The sequence below is a fragment of the Limanda limanda genome, chromosome 2, assembly GCF_963576545.1.
Source record: "Limanda limanda chromosome 2, fLimLim1.1, whole genome shotgun sequence".
Lineage (NCBI taxonomy): Eukaryota > Metazoa > Chordata > Actinopteri > Pleuronectiformes > Pleuronectidae > Limanda > Limanda limanda.
In genome coordinates, this window is record NC_083637.1 from 25140972 (window position 1) to 25158284 (window position 17313).

The 17313-nt window shown below is 40.7% G+C and overlaps 2 protein-coding genes across 2 annotated transcripts; one reads left to right on the forward strand and one right to left on the reverse strand.

The window, feature by feature from the left end:
• Positions 1 to 43: 43 nt before the first annotated feature.
• ntan1 (N-terminal asparagine amidase) lies at positions 44 to 4331 on the reverse strand. Its single transcript, XM_061083547.1, has 10 exons — positions 3998 to 4331; positions 3400 to 3502; positions 3032 to 3097; positions 2828 to 2936; positions 2646 to 2719; positions 2495 to 2548; positions 2348 to 2401; positions 2170 to 2267; positions 1523 to 1636; positions 44 to 1352 (listed from the first exon to the last, which is right to left on the reverse strand). The coding sequence occupies exons 1-10, from the start codon at positions 4076 to 4078 to the stop codon at positions 1182 to 1184; spliced, it is 924 nt and encodes a 307-aa protein (XP_060939530.1). The 5' UTR covers positions 4079 to 4331; the 3' UTR covers positions 44 to 1181.
• A 55-nt stretch (positions 4332 to 4386) lies between these two features.
• Positions 4387 to 14429, forward strand: LOC133016958 (probable ATP-dependent RNA helicase DDX17). Its single transcript, XM_061083546.1, has 13 exons — positions 4387 to 4710; positions 6306 to 6459; positions 6560 to 6656; positions 6894 to 7027; positions 7292 to 7357; positions 7438 to 7579; positions 8431 to 8591; positions 8689 to 8861; positions 8975 to 9085; positions 9195 to 9256; positions 9797 to 9856; positions 12026 to 12259; positions 13135 to 14429. The coding sequence occupies exons 1-13, from the start codon at positions 4658 to 4660 to the stop codon at positions 13620 to 13622; spliced, it is 1935 nt and encodes a 644-aa protein (XP_060939529.1). The 5' UTR covers positions 4387 to 4657; the 3' UTR covers positions 13623 to 14429.
• The last annotated feature ends 2884 nt before the right edge of the window (positions 14430 to 17313 follow it).

Consider the following 17313-nt stretch of genomic DNA (forward strand, 5'->3'; position numbering starts at 1 on the left):
ACTTTCTGTAGAACATGTTATAAAAAAGGCCTTATACAGAACATGTTGTTCTCAATTTGTTCATGTTTCAAAAGAATCTGTATGATTTCTTTGAGATTAACATACACATTTACACATGCAATTTTCTCAAACGTACACATTCAAAGCCAAGTATACAGGATCATTGATGGCGTACATTTCACTCTCATCAGGAAGGTGCGTTAGTAGAGGAAAGAGCTTCAGGGTGAAGTTTAGCACTTGTAAATGTTTTACTGTTTTAAACAAGGTGCCAAAATGATTTTATTTTTTAATTGTTCATGCTGCAATTAAATCACCTGTAATGACTTGTTAGCAGCAGGTCAAGCACTAGATTTAAAGGGCCACACAGATGTTTTTATGTACATGTTTCAACCTATTAACTACAAATCATGTCTTTTTTTCCAAAGTATAAGCTGGAATTTGCGGCAAAATGTATATTTCATATTTTAAATTTTGTAAATATATACGTGCGTGAAACTCGTAGTATTCTCAATAACCATTGGCTTTGTCTCCTTCTTTCTAACAGTTACAAGAATACAATCTTTGTTGGTGCATTCAGGTACCTGTGGGAAATGTCAACAGCTGAAAAGCAACCATTTGAATGCAAAATAATCCTCATTGTACAGTTTATATAATCCTCTGATCCTATTCACAACTCTCACGTCTGCTTTGTGCCAACCCTTTTCCTGCCCACAGTAACTGAAAACAGTAATATGAAGGCCATCACTTTTCAAGGCTGTCCTGTACTAGTATAAACTGAACTTATACTTTGGAACCCAGTTCAGCATTCGTAGTTTTTAGGCTGAGAAAAAAGACAAAAAAAACAGGATAAGCAGGCATAGAAGGACATTGACCTTTACACGCTGCAACACAGCAGGAGGTGTAAGGTGCAGACTTTAAACTACCTCACAAGATTGGAAGTTTACTTTTTAACAGGCATCAACAGAATCACTTATTCTTCTCCTTTCCCGGACCAGCCAGATAAGTCAGGACAGCCAATTAGCAGACACGCGGTCCTGCCTGGGGTCACCATCTTGTTAAGACACGATGAATAAAAAAATGGATAGAGGGTGGAAGAGTCACAGTGTATCCAATGCACCAAGAGGCAAAACAAATTGTCAGGTTTCATGATTGAGGTTCAGGGGGGAAATGGGAGCAGGCCTCTATGACTGGACAGCCGTCTCCCAGTCCCCCGCCTCAGTCCTGTGGTAGAGCTGCGGCTGACCCCCAGGAAACAGGCTATCGGAGTCGGGGTGCTCCAAAAGGAACTGGATGGTGGACTTCATGTGCTGGACGAAGTGCGGCGGTTCGGCCATCGGAGAAGTGGACAGGTACTGGACAGGAGAGAGAAACACCAGAGTCATACACTGTTTTACGCCTAGAGTTAATCTTAGAAAGAGTTTGTGTAAGAAAACATCCCCTGAAGATAGAATCTGGAGGAGGATTTAAAAAAATGGAAAGGTTAAAACAACTTAAGAGGCTAATTACTTCCTTATATCTTTACCTTTAAAATTGTGTCATCATTTTGTGACAACCAGAAGGCAATATCCAGATTTGAAGACCACTCGCAGGGGCCGATTTTTACAAGTCCCCGACTTGAGTCATATACATCAGCCATCTGCGGGGAAAAGAAGCTTTTATTTACGATCTTTGAATTTACTTTGTGTTTCATATATTTGACCCCAAATATTTAAACAACTGCACAGTTAACATTTTGTTATTTTAAGAGAATCTGTATGGTCTCTGAAACAATTATTAAACAATCACTTAATCCATAAAAACACAGAGCTTCAGATTTTGTAATTTATGAATCTTTTAAGTTATTTATCAATAATGAAAACAAATATTTATACAGCTTCTCAGATGCAAGACTTTACAAATTTTCTTTGTTTAAAAGTTTGTAATTTACATGTCTTATGGTTTTATACTCATTGACTTTTCTTTGGGGTCTGAGAATTATCCATTTCCTTCTGCCATGAAATAGACTGATTGATTATTCAATTAAGTGGAAAATATTGATATTTAATCATTCGTAATGATAAAAATAACTAGCTACAGCCTAAATTAAAATGCTTTTGTCTCACACAAAGGGGATTTGTTTTCCTAGAGGAGTCCATATTATTATTCATAGAAATTGAAATTGTGTATGACCTGTCCTCCAGTGAAGGTCCGTGCTGCTCGCAGCTCCTCTGCAGGTCCTTTGTGAGTGAATGATGAAGGGAAGAGATCCCCTGTTTTAACATTTACACCTTTGGAGAAACAGACACAATGTATTGGAGGTCATGGGCCATTAAAGCATCGCAGGCCTCTTGTTCTTTTCATCACTTACCTATTCCATACACTATCGGTCTATGAGTCCCATCAACAACAACATCGTTCATTTCTACAACAGAGAACAGAAGGGTTCACTGAATGAATTGCAAGGATACTTCTGAATGATAGATGATTATCTTTATGAAAAAAGTATCAATGTTACCTGTGATGCAACATGTTTCCAGATGAATATCCTCTTTCTGTTTATGAAACGCTGCTGTAAAGTGGAAAAGAGCTGTTTGAGTTTTGCAATGTTCATATGCTGCCACCATACTTTTTACAAAGAGATATGAGATATCTTTAAAGGACTATACCCAGTATGTTAAGGCTGAGATTATGGGAAGTCTTTGACTCATCGTTGAATCCCCCAAAAAGGTGGAGCTCAAGTCTATAAAATGGAAGGCAAAGAAGAGAAGAAAGAAATGTTAAAACATTTGAATGAATGTTCAAACTGAGAGATATAAACTGTTACCACATTTGTCTGTGTGTTTCATACCTGCCCTCCTTACTGACTTTACTCAGCGACGTGACAGACTTCACCAGGTTTGGGACTTCAGACCAAGTGCTGGAACCATCACAGTGAGCGAGGCAGACCGCTCCACTTCCTGAGAAACAATAAAATTCAAGTTATTTAGTTATTAAAACCAAATAGACCTGCAGAATAGTGCACGATGAATAAATCAAACTAAAGCAACGTTACCAGTGTGTCGCAGAACAACCAAATGGCAGGTGGTGGCGTCGTCAGATCCAAGGACCGAAACAGAATCTGATCAAAACAGGAGAAAGAAGCACGTGTTGTAATCAGGATGCAGATCAGTGGAGCTGAAGAACACTTTGGGAGTCCGACATGAAACAAACAGTCCAACTCGTCCAACCAGGGCTCCTTATTAAAAAGGGCTAAATTTGTGGCAAAACTTAATGAATTAAAGACAACTGAGGAGTCATGACTGTTCATGTCTGTTCCATGATGGATTGTGGAATGCCAATGCAAGTGACTAAGGCCTTTTCTCATAAATTTTTTCATAGCAACCTTATATGTTGATGATCTGCTCATGAAGCCTGACTCACCGTCTGATGGGGTCGTTGCAGCGAACTCTCGCTGTTGGACATACAGGAGGCACTTTGGGTCGACATCAACAAGCGGCCTCGAGCTAAATGCTCTTGCACCATCCTGTGAATTGACAAATTAAAAGTTAGGGTTAGTTGTGGTCATTGTGGATTTGACACCAGTGGCAGGAATCTTTTGCAAATCAAAATTGTAAACAGTGGTGCTACTTCATAGATATGAACACAGACTGCATATCTTTAACTTTGTGATCTGTTTGGTTGGTTAGTATTCGAGTTCAGCATTGAGTTTAGTAGCTGTCTCACTGGATGTCTTTATATAACGATAAATAAAGGGTCATCCTGCAGGTCAATGTCATTTTACCACATTTGTGATCATAACATAATCAAACATTTAACATTCGAGTGATTTTAGCGTTTTCTGCTATTTACACTACTTTAGTTGTATCTGTTCTTTGATAGACTGGCATCTATCACCACACGCCACCGCCCAATCCGGTTCATTGTGGTGAAGCCCGTTTTCTCTGTGGATGCAGGTTGACATTAAGTGATCGTCAATGACTCGCTGAGCTAAACGAAGCCGCACTTCCTGTAAACAAACCTGTAAATGAGGATATTTGTCGAACAGTTCCGCTGTGGCGTTCAAGCGGTCTAACCCTCTCTTCTGAATTAGCAAAGGCATTTCCTAAAACTAGGTCTTCCGTAAAAATCCGCAGGTCAAGACAACATGTCAGAGCGGAAACTTCCTCTTCCAGACATTAAAAACATCTCATATCAATCACGCTCCAAGGGAACGACCGACGAGTTGAACTTCCTGGTCACTTCTTCTTCTTCTGCGGTCTCCCCGGAAGAGACACTCGGTGACACACACACACACACACTACTGCCGCCAGCTGTTACAAAGCGCGAGTAGCTCCGCCAATCACATTCACCATTTGCACTCAGTGGACTATTTTTGCGTAGCGTCGCCGTCACTGACGGGAGGTTACGTAGAACTACTAGCTGGAGTTACGTCGCTAAAGAGGGCAGGGAAGACAGGAGCGAGGCAGCTTGTGACGCATCCAGCATTTGTTTACCAAAGTCCTTCTAAGCGGAATAGTCCACCACTGAACATCTCTTTACGATCAGAGGAATCCTCGGGTATTTTTTTGCAGGTATCTGTTAACTTTATTTTGCACGTAAATACAGAACTTAAACGTTTAAAAGTCGCCGTGCAAAGTGAGCGAACGTGTCCAGCCCAGCGGAGGAGGATTCCAGCACCATGAGAGGAGGCTCGTCTTATGGAGACCGGGGCAGAGACCGCGGGAGAGACAGGTAACTCCTTATGGAAGCAACGCACTTCTTTACCAGGCTGTGTTGCATCATGTCTACACAGCGCAGAAGAGGGGGGGGGGGGGGGCGGGGGGGGTTGTTTACTAACTAGTGTTTTCTATCGGGAGAGCAGAGCGAGCACCAACCTGGTTGTTTACTTCCACTGTCAACACTGTAAACACTGTTAAAAGCCACTGAGCTTTTTTAAAAACATTATTTTCCTCCTACTTATCCTCATGTGACCCCGGGGTAAATGTCATGTTGTTAAGAAAGTCTTAATTTGGCCTGATGGTGGCGCTATAGGAGAGCTCACTGGGTTTTCTCTACACTAAATTTAATCTCGGATGTTATATTTGCAGTGGTTACGGGAAATATTCCCATCACTTCTCGTTTTTGCACTCTTTACTGCATTGTAGATTTGATTTGAAATTGATGCAGTATATTTATAAATCATATTACTTAATAACTCAAGAAGACAAAGGCCAAGTTGTAAAGAAATTCAAGCCCAAAATATCTTATTTATCAATTTTTGATACAGCCCTGCAGATTGTGTATTGTTTTCATTTCACTATGGCTGTTATACTTGTTTGGTGTCCATCTCTAGGCCAAGGCATAAGTCTGAGCAAGCTATAAAGAACTTCTAAATCTTTGAATGTTCCCAGGATCACAGTTGCTTTGATCACTGAACAAATCGAAGAGGTTTGGAACCACCAGGGTTCCTCCAAGACCAGTCAGGGAAGCAAAAAAGAAGCCAAAATTCTCATGAACAAACAGAAGCCACTCGCCAGACGTAGTACTTCCTGCAGTTATATCCCTTTAACTGAGAAACCTGAAGACGGTGAATTACAAACACTTTCCTTTCAAGTCCAGACAGAGTTACAGGGAGAAAATATGACTAAGTCCAGAGGTGAAAAACATCTAGAGACTGGAAGCTGAAACTGTTTCTACGATGAACTGAATTAAGGGGCTGAATACTTCTGGGAAACAAAAGATATATCTGATATTTGACTTGAAACATTTTTTTCTTATCATAAATAAACAAGACTGCAAAATGTTTTTGCTTGAGTTAAGATTCTATAGACCAAAGTTTTAAAAACATAAAATACAAAACACAAGAGTTGTGAATACCTTTTGAAGTATTCACACCGAGGTACATAATATACAATTACATTTGCCTCAGACACAAATCATCACACACTATTAACAATTTTGTGACATTTAGCATCAATGCATCATTACACAAATCTACTGATAGATCCAATAAATATATATATAAAAAAGTAAAGTAAAATATTACTTAGGCTGTGTAAATTGTGTTATGGTAATTTTCATTTGTAGGCTGGTAGAGATCTCTAATAAATCACGCACAGCCATAAAGTTCTTATGATCCCCTATGAATTCAGAGAACAGTTATGAGCCTTCAAGTCTGTAAGTGCAGCGACTTCTGGGCATTTAGATTCAGCCGTAACAATGTTGGGTCAGACAAACCCAAAAGACAGATAGACATGATCAGCACACAATTGCCCTGGTAAAGGCTAGTGCTGCAGTAGTGACACTGATTCTCTGGTGGTCTTAATGTCTTGATCAACATTCTTCAGGCCACGGTTTGGGGGCGGGGGTGGTCGAGGAGGACCCATGAAGTTTGGGAATCCAGGAGAGCGTCTCCACAAGAAGAAGTGGAACATGGACGAGCTGCCAAAGTTTGAGAAGAATTTCTATTCTGAACACCCTGATATCCAACGCATTAGTCAGGTAAATTCTATATCTACTATCACAAGATATCCTGAAAAATATTAACAAGTATTAACAAAGTCTGCATATATTTTTTCCCCCCTTTTGGTTTCATTTCCAGTTTGACATGGAAGAGTATCGCAGGAAGAAGGAGATCACCATCAGAGGCACTGGCTGTCCAAAAGCTGTCACCGCTTTCCACCAGGCGCAGTTTCCTCGTTAGTAAACCTCACATTAAACTTATTAAAATGTCTTCATAAATAATTACTGGGAAACATCAGTATATATACAGTGCTGTTCGGTATCTAGGCACTACAAGACTATTTTAATGAAAAGAAATGTAGCAAGTTAAGTACAATGTGTTTTACGAGAACTAGTGGGTACATGTGTATGGTGCTGCTGATGTAATGGCTAACAGTATGGCTGTGTGATTGACTTCCTGTATCTTCTGGTAGAGTATGTGATGGATGTGCTGATACATCAGAACTTTAAGGAGCCCACAGCGATCCAGTCCCAGGGCTTCCCTTTGGCCCTGAGCGGCAGGGACATGGTGGGAATCGCTCAGACTGGCTCTGGAAAGACACTGGCTGTAAGGACACCTGGCGATCATAATACTGCATGATGATGACACTATTTTGAATACATTTATATATAGTATATATATCTTTAAACAGCACATTTGACAAGATTAGAATGAAGGCCAAGAACAAATCTATATCAGGAACAGCAGTACAACTGCAAAGTGACAGACTTGAGATTACATAAGTGGAAATACTGCCTTTCTTAGATGAATTAATTGGTTCATCTTTCCCACTGTCTAACAAATTGTGTTTATGTCGTCTCGATCCTTCAGTATCTCCTCCCTGCTATTGTGCACATCAACCATCAGGCCTATCTGGAGAGGGGAGATGGACCGATTGTAAGTGTTACGAAAACAAGTCTTATGTAAATCAATGAGCCTTCACACAGTCTGTAAACTCTCCCTCCTCCTCACCTCAGTGTCTGGTGCTGGCCCCGACCCGAGAGCTGGCTCAGCAGGTTCAGCAGGTGGCGTTCGACTATGGAAAGACCTCTCGTATCAAAAGCACCTGCGTCTATGGCGGAGCACCCAAAGGACCACAGATAAGAGACCTCGAGAGGGGTGCGTATGATTATAGAAGTTCACATTCTATGGATTATTCAAAAATCCTGTTCGATATACTTGTCCCCTCTAAGTGCTCGGTGGGGAAAGACACAATGCTGTGATTGTATGGAAGTCCCAGTAAATGGTCTCCCAGCTGAGTGTTGTGCACTTGACCAATTGGTCCGCGTCTTTATTCTCTCACCTCAGAATGAGAGTATAAAGAAAGTCATTGGCAATTAAGAGCTCTGCTAATTAGAATGTATTTCTACAAAAAAGAAGACATGACAGTGGTGTTACATAACTTGAAAACAAATACCATGTGTTGAAAGCTTCTAGTCCTAACTTGATCAGGGGTGCACTTCATCCGCTAGTGGTCGAATTATGAATTGCAAAAGCAAACACAGTTTTCATTGTGGGAAAAATAGAAACATTTGCCTGGCAAAAAAATTCAGTGGAACATTATCAGGAAAACAAAACTATATAAATGATCCAAGCAATAAGACTTTTGGACTTTCCTCTCATGGCAGCAAGTACATTTTTTAACCTGTACACTCAGATCTGAAAGAAACTTTGAACTATGAACTTGGAAAAAAAAAATTCTCACTTGCTAACTTTGTAAATGAAAAAGAACAACCCATTTAAATCACGGCAAAAAAGTATTACACACCAGAGCAGAAGACCGACTCTTTGATATGACATTTAAAGCAGTTGCCTGGTATTTTAGCACATGCTGCATTTCCCTGGAACTTGTGGCCACATTGGTTACCAGGAACAGAACAGGTTGGGACCACCTGACCTCACACACACAGAGTTGTCCATGGACTAGTCAACAAACAATCAGGGAATGGCTGTTTATCTTTTTTTGACAGGTGTTGAGATCTGCATCGCCACACCTGGCCGTCTCATCGACTTCCTGGAGGGGGGGAAGACTAACCTGCGTCGCTGCACCTACCTCGTGCTGGATGAGGCGGACCGCATGTTGGACATGGGCTTTGAGCCACAAATTCGCAAGATTGTTGATCAAATCAGGGTGAGGAGAACGTGTTACTTACCATGGCTACTGAATTCCAAATGACCATCTTGATCATATCAATCACAGGGACACTTTCTCTGTTTCTGTCCTTCAGCCCGACAGACAGACGCTGATGTGGAGTGCTACATGGCCGAAGGATGTTCGGCAGCTTGCTGAGGACTTCCTGAGGGACTCTGTGCAGATTAATGTCGGCGCTCTGGAACTCAGCGCCAACCACAACATCCTGCAGATAGTTGATGTCTGCATGGAGAATGAAAAGGACCACAAGTAAGGATAAGCACAAATATCTGACCGCCACTGTGTCATGATCCTCACTGGTGTAATGTTACAGAACATGAGCTCATACTTTCAGTTGTGTAAGTGCCTCTGTGTGTTTACAGACTTTTTCAGCTCATGGAGGAAATTATGGCTGAAAAGGAAAACAAAACCATCATCTTTGTGGAGACCAAGAAGCGTTGTGATGATCTCACCAGGAGAATGAGGCGGGACGGGTGAGGAATTACTGAGAACAACATGACAGCAGTTTGAGGCTGATTCAGTAAAAACGGATCGACAGAAGGTATTTAGAGTGTTCACTAATATTATGATTTTGTGTTCTAGATGGCCAGCCATGTGTATTCATGGAGACAAGAGCCAGCCAGAAAGAGATTGGGTTCTCGCAGGTAAGAACACATCAAATGTAAATGCTTCCTCTGTCCTTCACTTGTGGATCAGTTTCTTGTTTAATTTCTACGTTCATCTGTTTGGAGGAGTAAAATCACTTAGTTGATCAAACCAAGACATCTTTATTTAGAGAGAAGTCATTTCATTACCAAGAAATTCAGCGTGATCTACATAAAAAACATCCTGTAAATGCAGCACAGTGGCAAATCAATAACAAAGCAGCATATGTACATTATAGAAACACACCCATAATACAATTACATACACACACAGCCATTGCCCCACATTTTGCAACAACTATACAAACATTGTTTTGGGGGGTTTTGAGTTTGACTTTAAATGTTGAGACAGTATTTATAGCTTGTAAGTCGTCAGGTTAAGAATTCAAGAGGTGCAGGTCCACAGTTACTAAAGGGACTTAGAAGCCACTGTCTTAAGAATTGAGAGGTCTGATGGGAGAATGATAACAGTGTCGATCTTGCTCTTCAGTTAAGTATTTTTGCTAATATTTAAAATCATTATTTTTTTGAATTCCACAGAATTTCGTAGTGGAAAAGCTCCCATACTGATTGCTACTGATGTTGCCTCTCGTGGTCTGGGTACGTCTCTTCTCATACATTTTAATGCTGCATAATCCCACATGATACTCTAACCTCTTTGTTTTTTAGTTTTCAATGAATACCAATGTATTGCACATGATAGAATAACAGAAGTTCACATACAGCTGTACTTCTTTTAAGCTGATTTATTTCTGACAGAGGGTGAGTATATTACTGAATAATATAGCTGTTGTAACAGCCATTGACAGCAGCCTGCTATTGCTCCATTTGCAAAGATCAGAACAACATTACAACTGGCAACTAGTTTTAATGTTGTTGCTGATCTGTTAAACCATGGAAGATGATTGAAAATCACTTCACTGAAAAACAAGCCATGGATACAATATTAAAACACATTTCAATATTGCAGCTGATCAGTGTATAGAGATACAATTGAACCACAGTTCAAATAAAATAAAATGTATATCTTGTGGAATTTTCTTCGCTGGATACTTTCAGGTGATGAAGCTGATGAAGGACATGGCACTGTGAACTTTCCAAAGTTTACAGGGGATAAAATATGTAGTAATTATGTTGATCAAATATGAGAAAAACACAGAAAGTATAATCGTGATGTACAGCACATTACGTGGAAGGATTCCCCACTTTATTACAACTTGACAGTCTGATGGACTGTGCCCTCCAGTGGGGGGGCTGCAGACCCTCTGGTCCACTTGGTTTATAGTCTGTTTCTTGTTACTGCAGTTATAAAGCTTCCTCCACCCGGGGCTCTTTGGCACGCTGCCTGAAAGGAGGGGTGTGTGGGGCGTACGCTCCTGCACATCGTTTCTCATGTCTCCTTTAATGGTCTCAGTATTAACCCATGATGTTGCTGTTTCTTCACACATAGATTCTGTAGTTGCTCCAGTGATATTATCATGCCAAAGGATAGATGGTGTTCTGTTTTGTAGACGCATATGTGCAAGATGACAGCAGAGGCCTCAGGAAGGCTACTGTGGTTAGCCTGAACCGCAGCTGTTGGCAGGATACATGTGAGAAGGGGGGATATCTGAATTGTCTTTGACATGTCCAAATTCCCATGACCGTATCCTTGTTCTTTTTCCCCTCTTCTCCTCTCAGGGTTTGGCAGCACACGGCAGCTCTAACAATCTATGCTGTCGTCACTGCCCCCCTCGATCACGCTAAACTAGAAGCTCGGCTAGTTTCAGAGGGCTTTAAGCCCCTCTAAGATCTAACCACGATCGCCCCTACCCCGTATTTGTAAATCCAACGAGCCTTCCTTGGGAGCAGCCTAAGGTGCCTGTATGTCTGCCCGTCGGTCCGTCCCACAGAGGCAGACAGACAGGGGAGAGAGAGAGAGAGTTAGACGGGCTCGTCTGGATCCAGTCCTGGCCAGGGTCTGAGGAGGGTCCTGCAATGCGGCGAGAGAACAACAGAACCAGCCCTGTGTGTGTGAGTGGGTATGTGAGAGTGTGTGTGTGAGTGTGTGTCATGGGGTTCAATGGTTCTGCTCCCGTCTGACGTTGCTGGCGTCCGTAGAAGGTGAGGGATGAGTCCTCTCCCTCGCCCTCAGCGCCTCCCTGAGAACCAGGACTGAGCAAGGGGGGATTGACTACCTTTGTAAAAACGACATAAAGGGGGTAAGTACCTCACCGCCCCTTTCCCTTAACTCCTCCATGAGCTCACTATACATCCCATCGTGTTGTAGCTAAGTAAAGGTTCTCAGTGGGACATGGTTGATGAAGCAGCCTCACTCCGTCACGATGGGAGGGGACGAGGGAGACGTTTTAATCAGCAGTGCTGTCAGAGCCCCACATCTCCTGTAATGAGAAACAGACTGTCTTCACACACCTTGACCAGGTATCATGTTGGTGTGGAGATTATTAAGCCTTAACAAGGTTTTCTTTATGCTTCAATATCATGCTCACGATATAAGTCAGTTATGAAGCTGAAGTAGTGTGTAAATGAAATAAAACCTGGGATTTTTGCAGGTAAGTAACTTTATTTAAGATTTTTGACTTGAATTGACCCAAAATATTTAAAATATCTTTTATTTTAGTAATAATTGAAATAATTTATTGTAATTTGTTTAAATAAAATCCATCAGATCTTGGATTTGAATCATGATCAAGTCTTTCTCAAGAATATGAGATTAGAATCGTTTTCCTTTCCGCCTTTGCTGTAAAACACTTTTTTTTTGTCCCAAAGACGTGGAAGACATCAAGTTCGTCATCAACTACGATTACCCAAATTCCTCTGAGGATTACGTCCACCGCATCGGACGTACGGCCCGCAGCACCAACAAGGGCACCGCCTACACCTTCTTCACCCCGGGGAACATGCGGCAGGCCCGAGACCTGGTGCGGGTGTTGGCGGAGGCTCGACAGGCCATCAACCCAAAACTGCATCAACTTGTGGACACCCGTGGTGGAGGTGGAGGCGGTAAGAGCAACCGTCACAGATTGTTTTCAAATTGAGATATATAATGGTTAATCATCCTATAGAAGTGACTAGATAAGGATAAGATAGATAGATAGATAGATAGATAGATAGATAGATAGATAGATAGATAGATAGATAGATAGATAGATAGATAGATAGATAGATAGATAGATAGATAGATAGATAGATAGATAGATAGATAGATAGAGTACTTTATTCATCGCCGAAGGGAAATTAAGTCGTCATAGCAGCCGGTATATTTGAATACAATAAAATACAATACAATAAAAAAAAAAAAATTGAGGTAGAAAGAATAAAAAATAGAAACACAAGATAAATAGGTAGAAAAGGTGCAGTGGCAAGATGATGGTAATAGCACTGATGATATGATGGTAATGTTATTGTTAGACAGTATATAAAAATAGTACAGTATATATAGTATATAATATAACATAATATATATTTATATTTGATAGTAATTATACCAATATAATAGCAGTATATAGTAATAATGGCAGCAACAGTATATATAATAATAATAGTAGTAATATAATAATAATTATAACATGTACACATGTATAAATATGTGTATATAGACTTATATATACAAAGAATTTACAGAGAGTATGATATAATATGATATATAGTAGAGGTATAAATATAAGTATTTGACTATACAATAGATAATATACTACGAGTGTAAGAATATGTAGACAGAGTGTGCAAAAGACAATATTATTGTATAAAATGATATATAATATCAATATGGTTTATATTAACACATATCACATATGATGTGAAGTAAGTGTATATGGAGCGGAGTGTTGTACAGGGTACATCGTGATCTACAGTTTTGCATTTATCGTGTCCGACAGGTGGCAGAATGCGTTACCGTGGAGGCAACTCCAACAACCCCAACCTTATGTTCCACGGAGAGTCTGAGCACCGCATGCGTCCGGGCGGCGGTGGAAGCAAGGATGGACGCAGCGGCTTCAGTCGTGACAACCGCAACAGCCGTGATGGAGGCGGCTCCAATTCCTCCTCCTCTTCCTTTTCCAGGGACAGAGGAGATCGCAGGAACAGCTTCAACACGGGATCAGATCAGTACCAGAGTTACAGTGGCAGCAGTGGCTACAACTCCCGTCCCAACACCCAATCAGCCGGCAGTGGAAGTCAGGATCAGTCAGGTCAGCCACAAGGTCAGTTTGGCCAGCCTCCCCCCCCTGCTGTGCCAACAGGGGGGCCGGCGCCCCTCATGGCGCAGCCGTTTGCTGTGAAACAGCCCCCGCAATTGGGCTTCATGGGGCAGCCGCCGTACCCTTTTGCCTCTCCTCCTCCAGGCCCTCCACCTCCCAGGAAGTAGAATCACGAAATGAGGAAGCAGTGAGGTCATTTGTGCTTCTTGGTGTGCTCACAGTGTAACTTTGTTTTTACTCCCCAACTCTTGGTAACTCCAAGAGAGCGAGGGATTTGAGAAAGGCTTATACTGTTGAAAGGGCTTATATTTTCTATGTTTTGTACTTTAAAAAAAAAAACCATCATGTGGAATTTATATTTTCCTGTTTGACCTTTTTGCCTTTAATATTAATTTTCAGTTTGATTGTCACTGTCCCAAGTCTGATTCACGGAGGAACAAGGTTGCAGTCTGTGTAATGTCACCATTTTGTCATTGTTCGCTAGTCTCAGCTGTGCCTTTCATTGGCTGTGGAGGAATTTGGTTACGATGACAACAATCATGTACAAGCCTCAGTGAACATGTGTTCGAGTGCTGGTCTATTGGTCAAATCATTTCTAATAGATCATGTCACATTCCAGTCGTGTTCTTCATGTTCTGTTGGAGCAAGACTCAGGTTTTTTCTGGCGACAAACTTTCATTTTGACATTCATTTTCTGGTTTGTTTTAACTGTCCAAGTGTCCAAATGTGTGACTCCTCTGCAGTCGTTTTGATTCAATTCAATAAATGTCTCTTTTGATTTAGATTTAAATGCATTAATAAACTGTTTCCTGTCCTGCAGCAGGTTAGAATAAACAAATGTACTCTGTACTCATATATCATTTTATTAAGGAAATCAGCTGATGCTGAATTATTGTCGCTGTTTTTGCTGCTTTCCTCTTTCATTCATTGTGCACTTTTTACTGTTTTCATAATAAACAAATGAATGAATCCAAGTTAAAGATCAACTTATTTGTACATCAGGTGAAGTACAAACGACTTTATTTGCCATAAACACACATTTATCAGTATGTACATGTGTCGCTTTTATTGGTAAATATACATCATGGCATGAAGCTTATATTTACAAGAGGAGCTCAGCTGGAACAGAACCTGGTGGGAATCTTGCCACTTGCTCTTCAAGCTGCTGCCACTGAGTTCAGCGTCTTTTTGGGTCAGTCTGAAAAATCCAATTTGGAGGTTTTTTTTGTAAGTTTTTAATCAAGTTTTTCTGGTGAGTCCCAGTCAGTGGCAGACCTGGGGTTTCTCTTAATCAGGGGCCATTAAGGGGCAACAATTTACACAGGGGGGGAGGGGCAATTATATATCTGGTCCTGGTTAATCCAGGAGCTCCAGTCTGATCAATATATTAAGGCATTGCATGCACCATGCTAGGCCATGTGTAAGGCCAGGTTTAACAGGGTTGTTAAAAGATGACACTCTGCCTCTTTAAATTAACCTTACTAACTAAAGCCAGAAATGAATTTAATGGCTTCAACTGATGTGATGGCATTTGGCTCAGGGTCAGTTAATGCATCAGGAAGTCTTGTATTTAGATCCAGTTCGTGCTCTTCAACAAAACCTTTTAGACAAGAAGCAAGAGTCACAGTCTCTGTTGACATCGTACAGACTGGACAAGTTTAAACATCCTCATTAAAACTACTCAAGGCTACTTCAGTTAGAAGAGGATGATATCTAAGGAGATGAAGAAGTGAAGCCTGTAATTAACTTCTATTGCGATGACAAAAGCAAAATCTGAACTGGATTGTGTAAACCTGCCACGTCTGTAGCAGCCTCCTTAGTGCATAGTTCAAATTATACCGGGAGCTTAAACGCTCATTACTTACAATCTGATCGAACCATGAAGAGATCGTCACTGAGGCTGCTCTCCTTCTCATTATTGCTTGTTATTGATAAATAAACAGTGAAAATGTGTCTGTACACAAATCAAGTGGCTGATTTATAGTGTCACAACACTATAAGGATGAGTAATGGCACTGCACTGTGTGGTCTGCAATATGAACTTTAACGGTTTCAAGTATTAATGTTAAATTGATATCACAGCACATAAGTCTTGTATGGATCCCTTTGGAAGTGGCTCCCCTGGTCGAGGGCTAAGGACACAGGGTTGTTTCGCTGTGTACAGATTGTTGAACCCTATGAGGCAAATTGTGATATCAAAAGCTGAAGCTCTACTTCACACATTTAAGACTGAATGTGTATTTCAGAATCTCTATTTTAATATTTTCTTCATCATAATCTAAGAAGCGATCATAGAACCGTGCTCCGGTCAACTCAGTGACCGTGAATGCTCAGATGATCCTGTAACATCGTCTGATGCATTGTGTGTTGGTCAAGAGTCTTTTTCTGATGAGGACATGAACACATGAAAACAGAAACAAAGATCCAACCTGTCATTTGTTTACATCTATGTACAGAGTAAATAAAAAAAAATTGAAAAAAATCTAAAGGTTCCATCTCAGGCACATGTGGTAGAATCAAACTGGATGTCACATGACATCAGCTCAGGACTTCCCATGTCCCTCTTTGGGTCAATCAACAGTAGAGAGGCAGCAAATGAAAAAAAAAAAGAAATAAACAAGATTCTGCTAAATGGAATGATTTCATGTGCAAAATTTAAACAAAAACAAGTGCATGTTGAGGACGAGAATCTCCGGATCAAGCTCCTGAGTTGAACATAATGTTAAACAGTGTCCCATCTCCCATCTACTGATCACAAAGAAAAGTGCAGAAAGTAAAAGGTACCTTTTTTTAAAGGGGCAGAGATTCCGTGCCCTTCCTTCATGGGCCTTTTACACAGAAAACAATCTGACGCATCACAGCAGGAGAAGCTCGGGTAGAAATCATATATGAAAAACGTCGGAATTCCATTTAGCTGCTGCAGTTTTTTCCTGGTGTTGTGCATGTGCATGCCGACTCTCTGCACCACTGTCACAGCTTACCGGGACATTGGGACATGGTAAAAAGACAGCCGAGGCTCGGACACACAACCCAGCCGTCACATTTTTCAAATAAACGACAGTGCATTAAAACCAAGACAACACTTAAAAAACGACGTGCCAATTCATTATCTGTGCTCCATGGATAACTTGGTTATCCTGGCCCTTCTTCAGTTATTAAAGCATATCAGATGAATTTCTCAAACTCTGAACTGTCTTCATTGAAACCAAAGTAAAACAGCTATAATGATATACGAAATGTGTGAGTTAGTAATTATTAACCATGCCCTATGGTTGGTTGGTTTGGATGTTAGCAAGATTACGCAGGAACTACTCAACAGATTTCTATGAAACTTGGATGAGAGATGAGACATAAAAATAATAATGAATAGATTTTGATGACAGAAATCAGGCATGTTTAGGGGAGCAATATAATTAAATGTAGTTTTATAAAAAGGGATTTTTTGTGCCTTGGCGGAGGTATGAACTCTAATGAGTGTCTTTCCAGCACGCACATGTAATTCTCACTGCTCATCAATTTAGAAAAGAGATTTTAAAAAGGTGAGCATAATACTTTTTTGTTTCATCCACTGTTGCACCTCTTCCTGAAAACACAGAAGTTGTGCTGAAACTATAAGAACGTTCATCTTTCTTAAAATGAAATAATTTCAGTTCTGATCAGGTACCATCAGGTCACTATTGTAATATATAGGTTATAATGTATTGGTTGGGGGGGGGGGGGGGGGGGGCTTTTGGTAGAGTTGTTGGCCTTTTTGAAAATCACTTTCAGCAGTTTGAGAGTTTGGCTGTGAAACAGTATTGATGGATGTAACACAAACAATGACTGAACATTCAAAACAAACACTGGACACACAGGTGG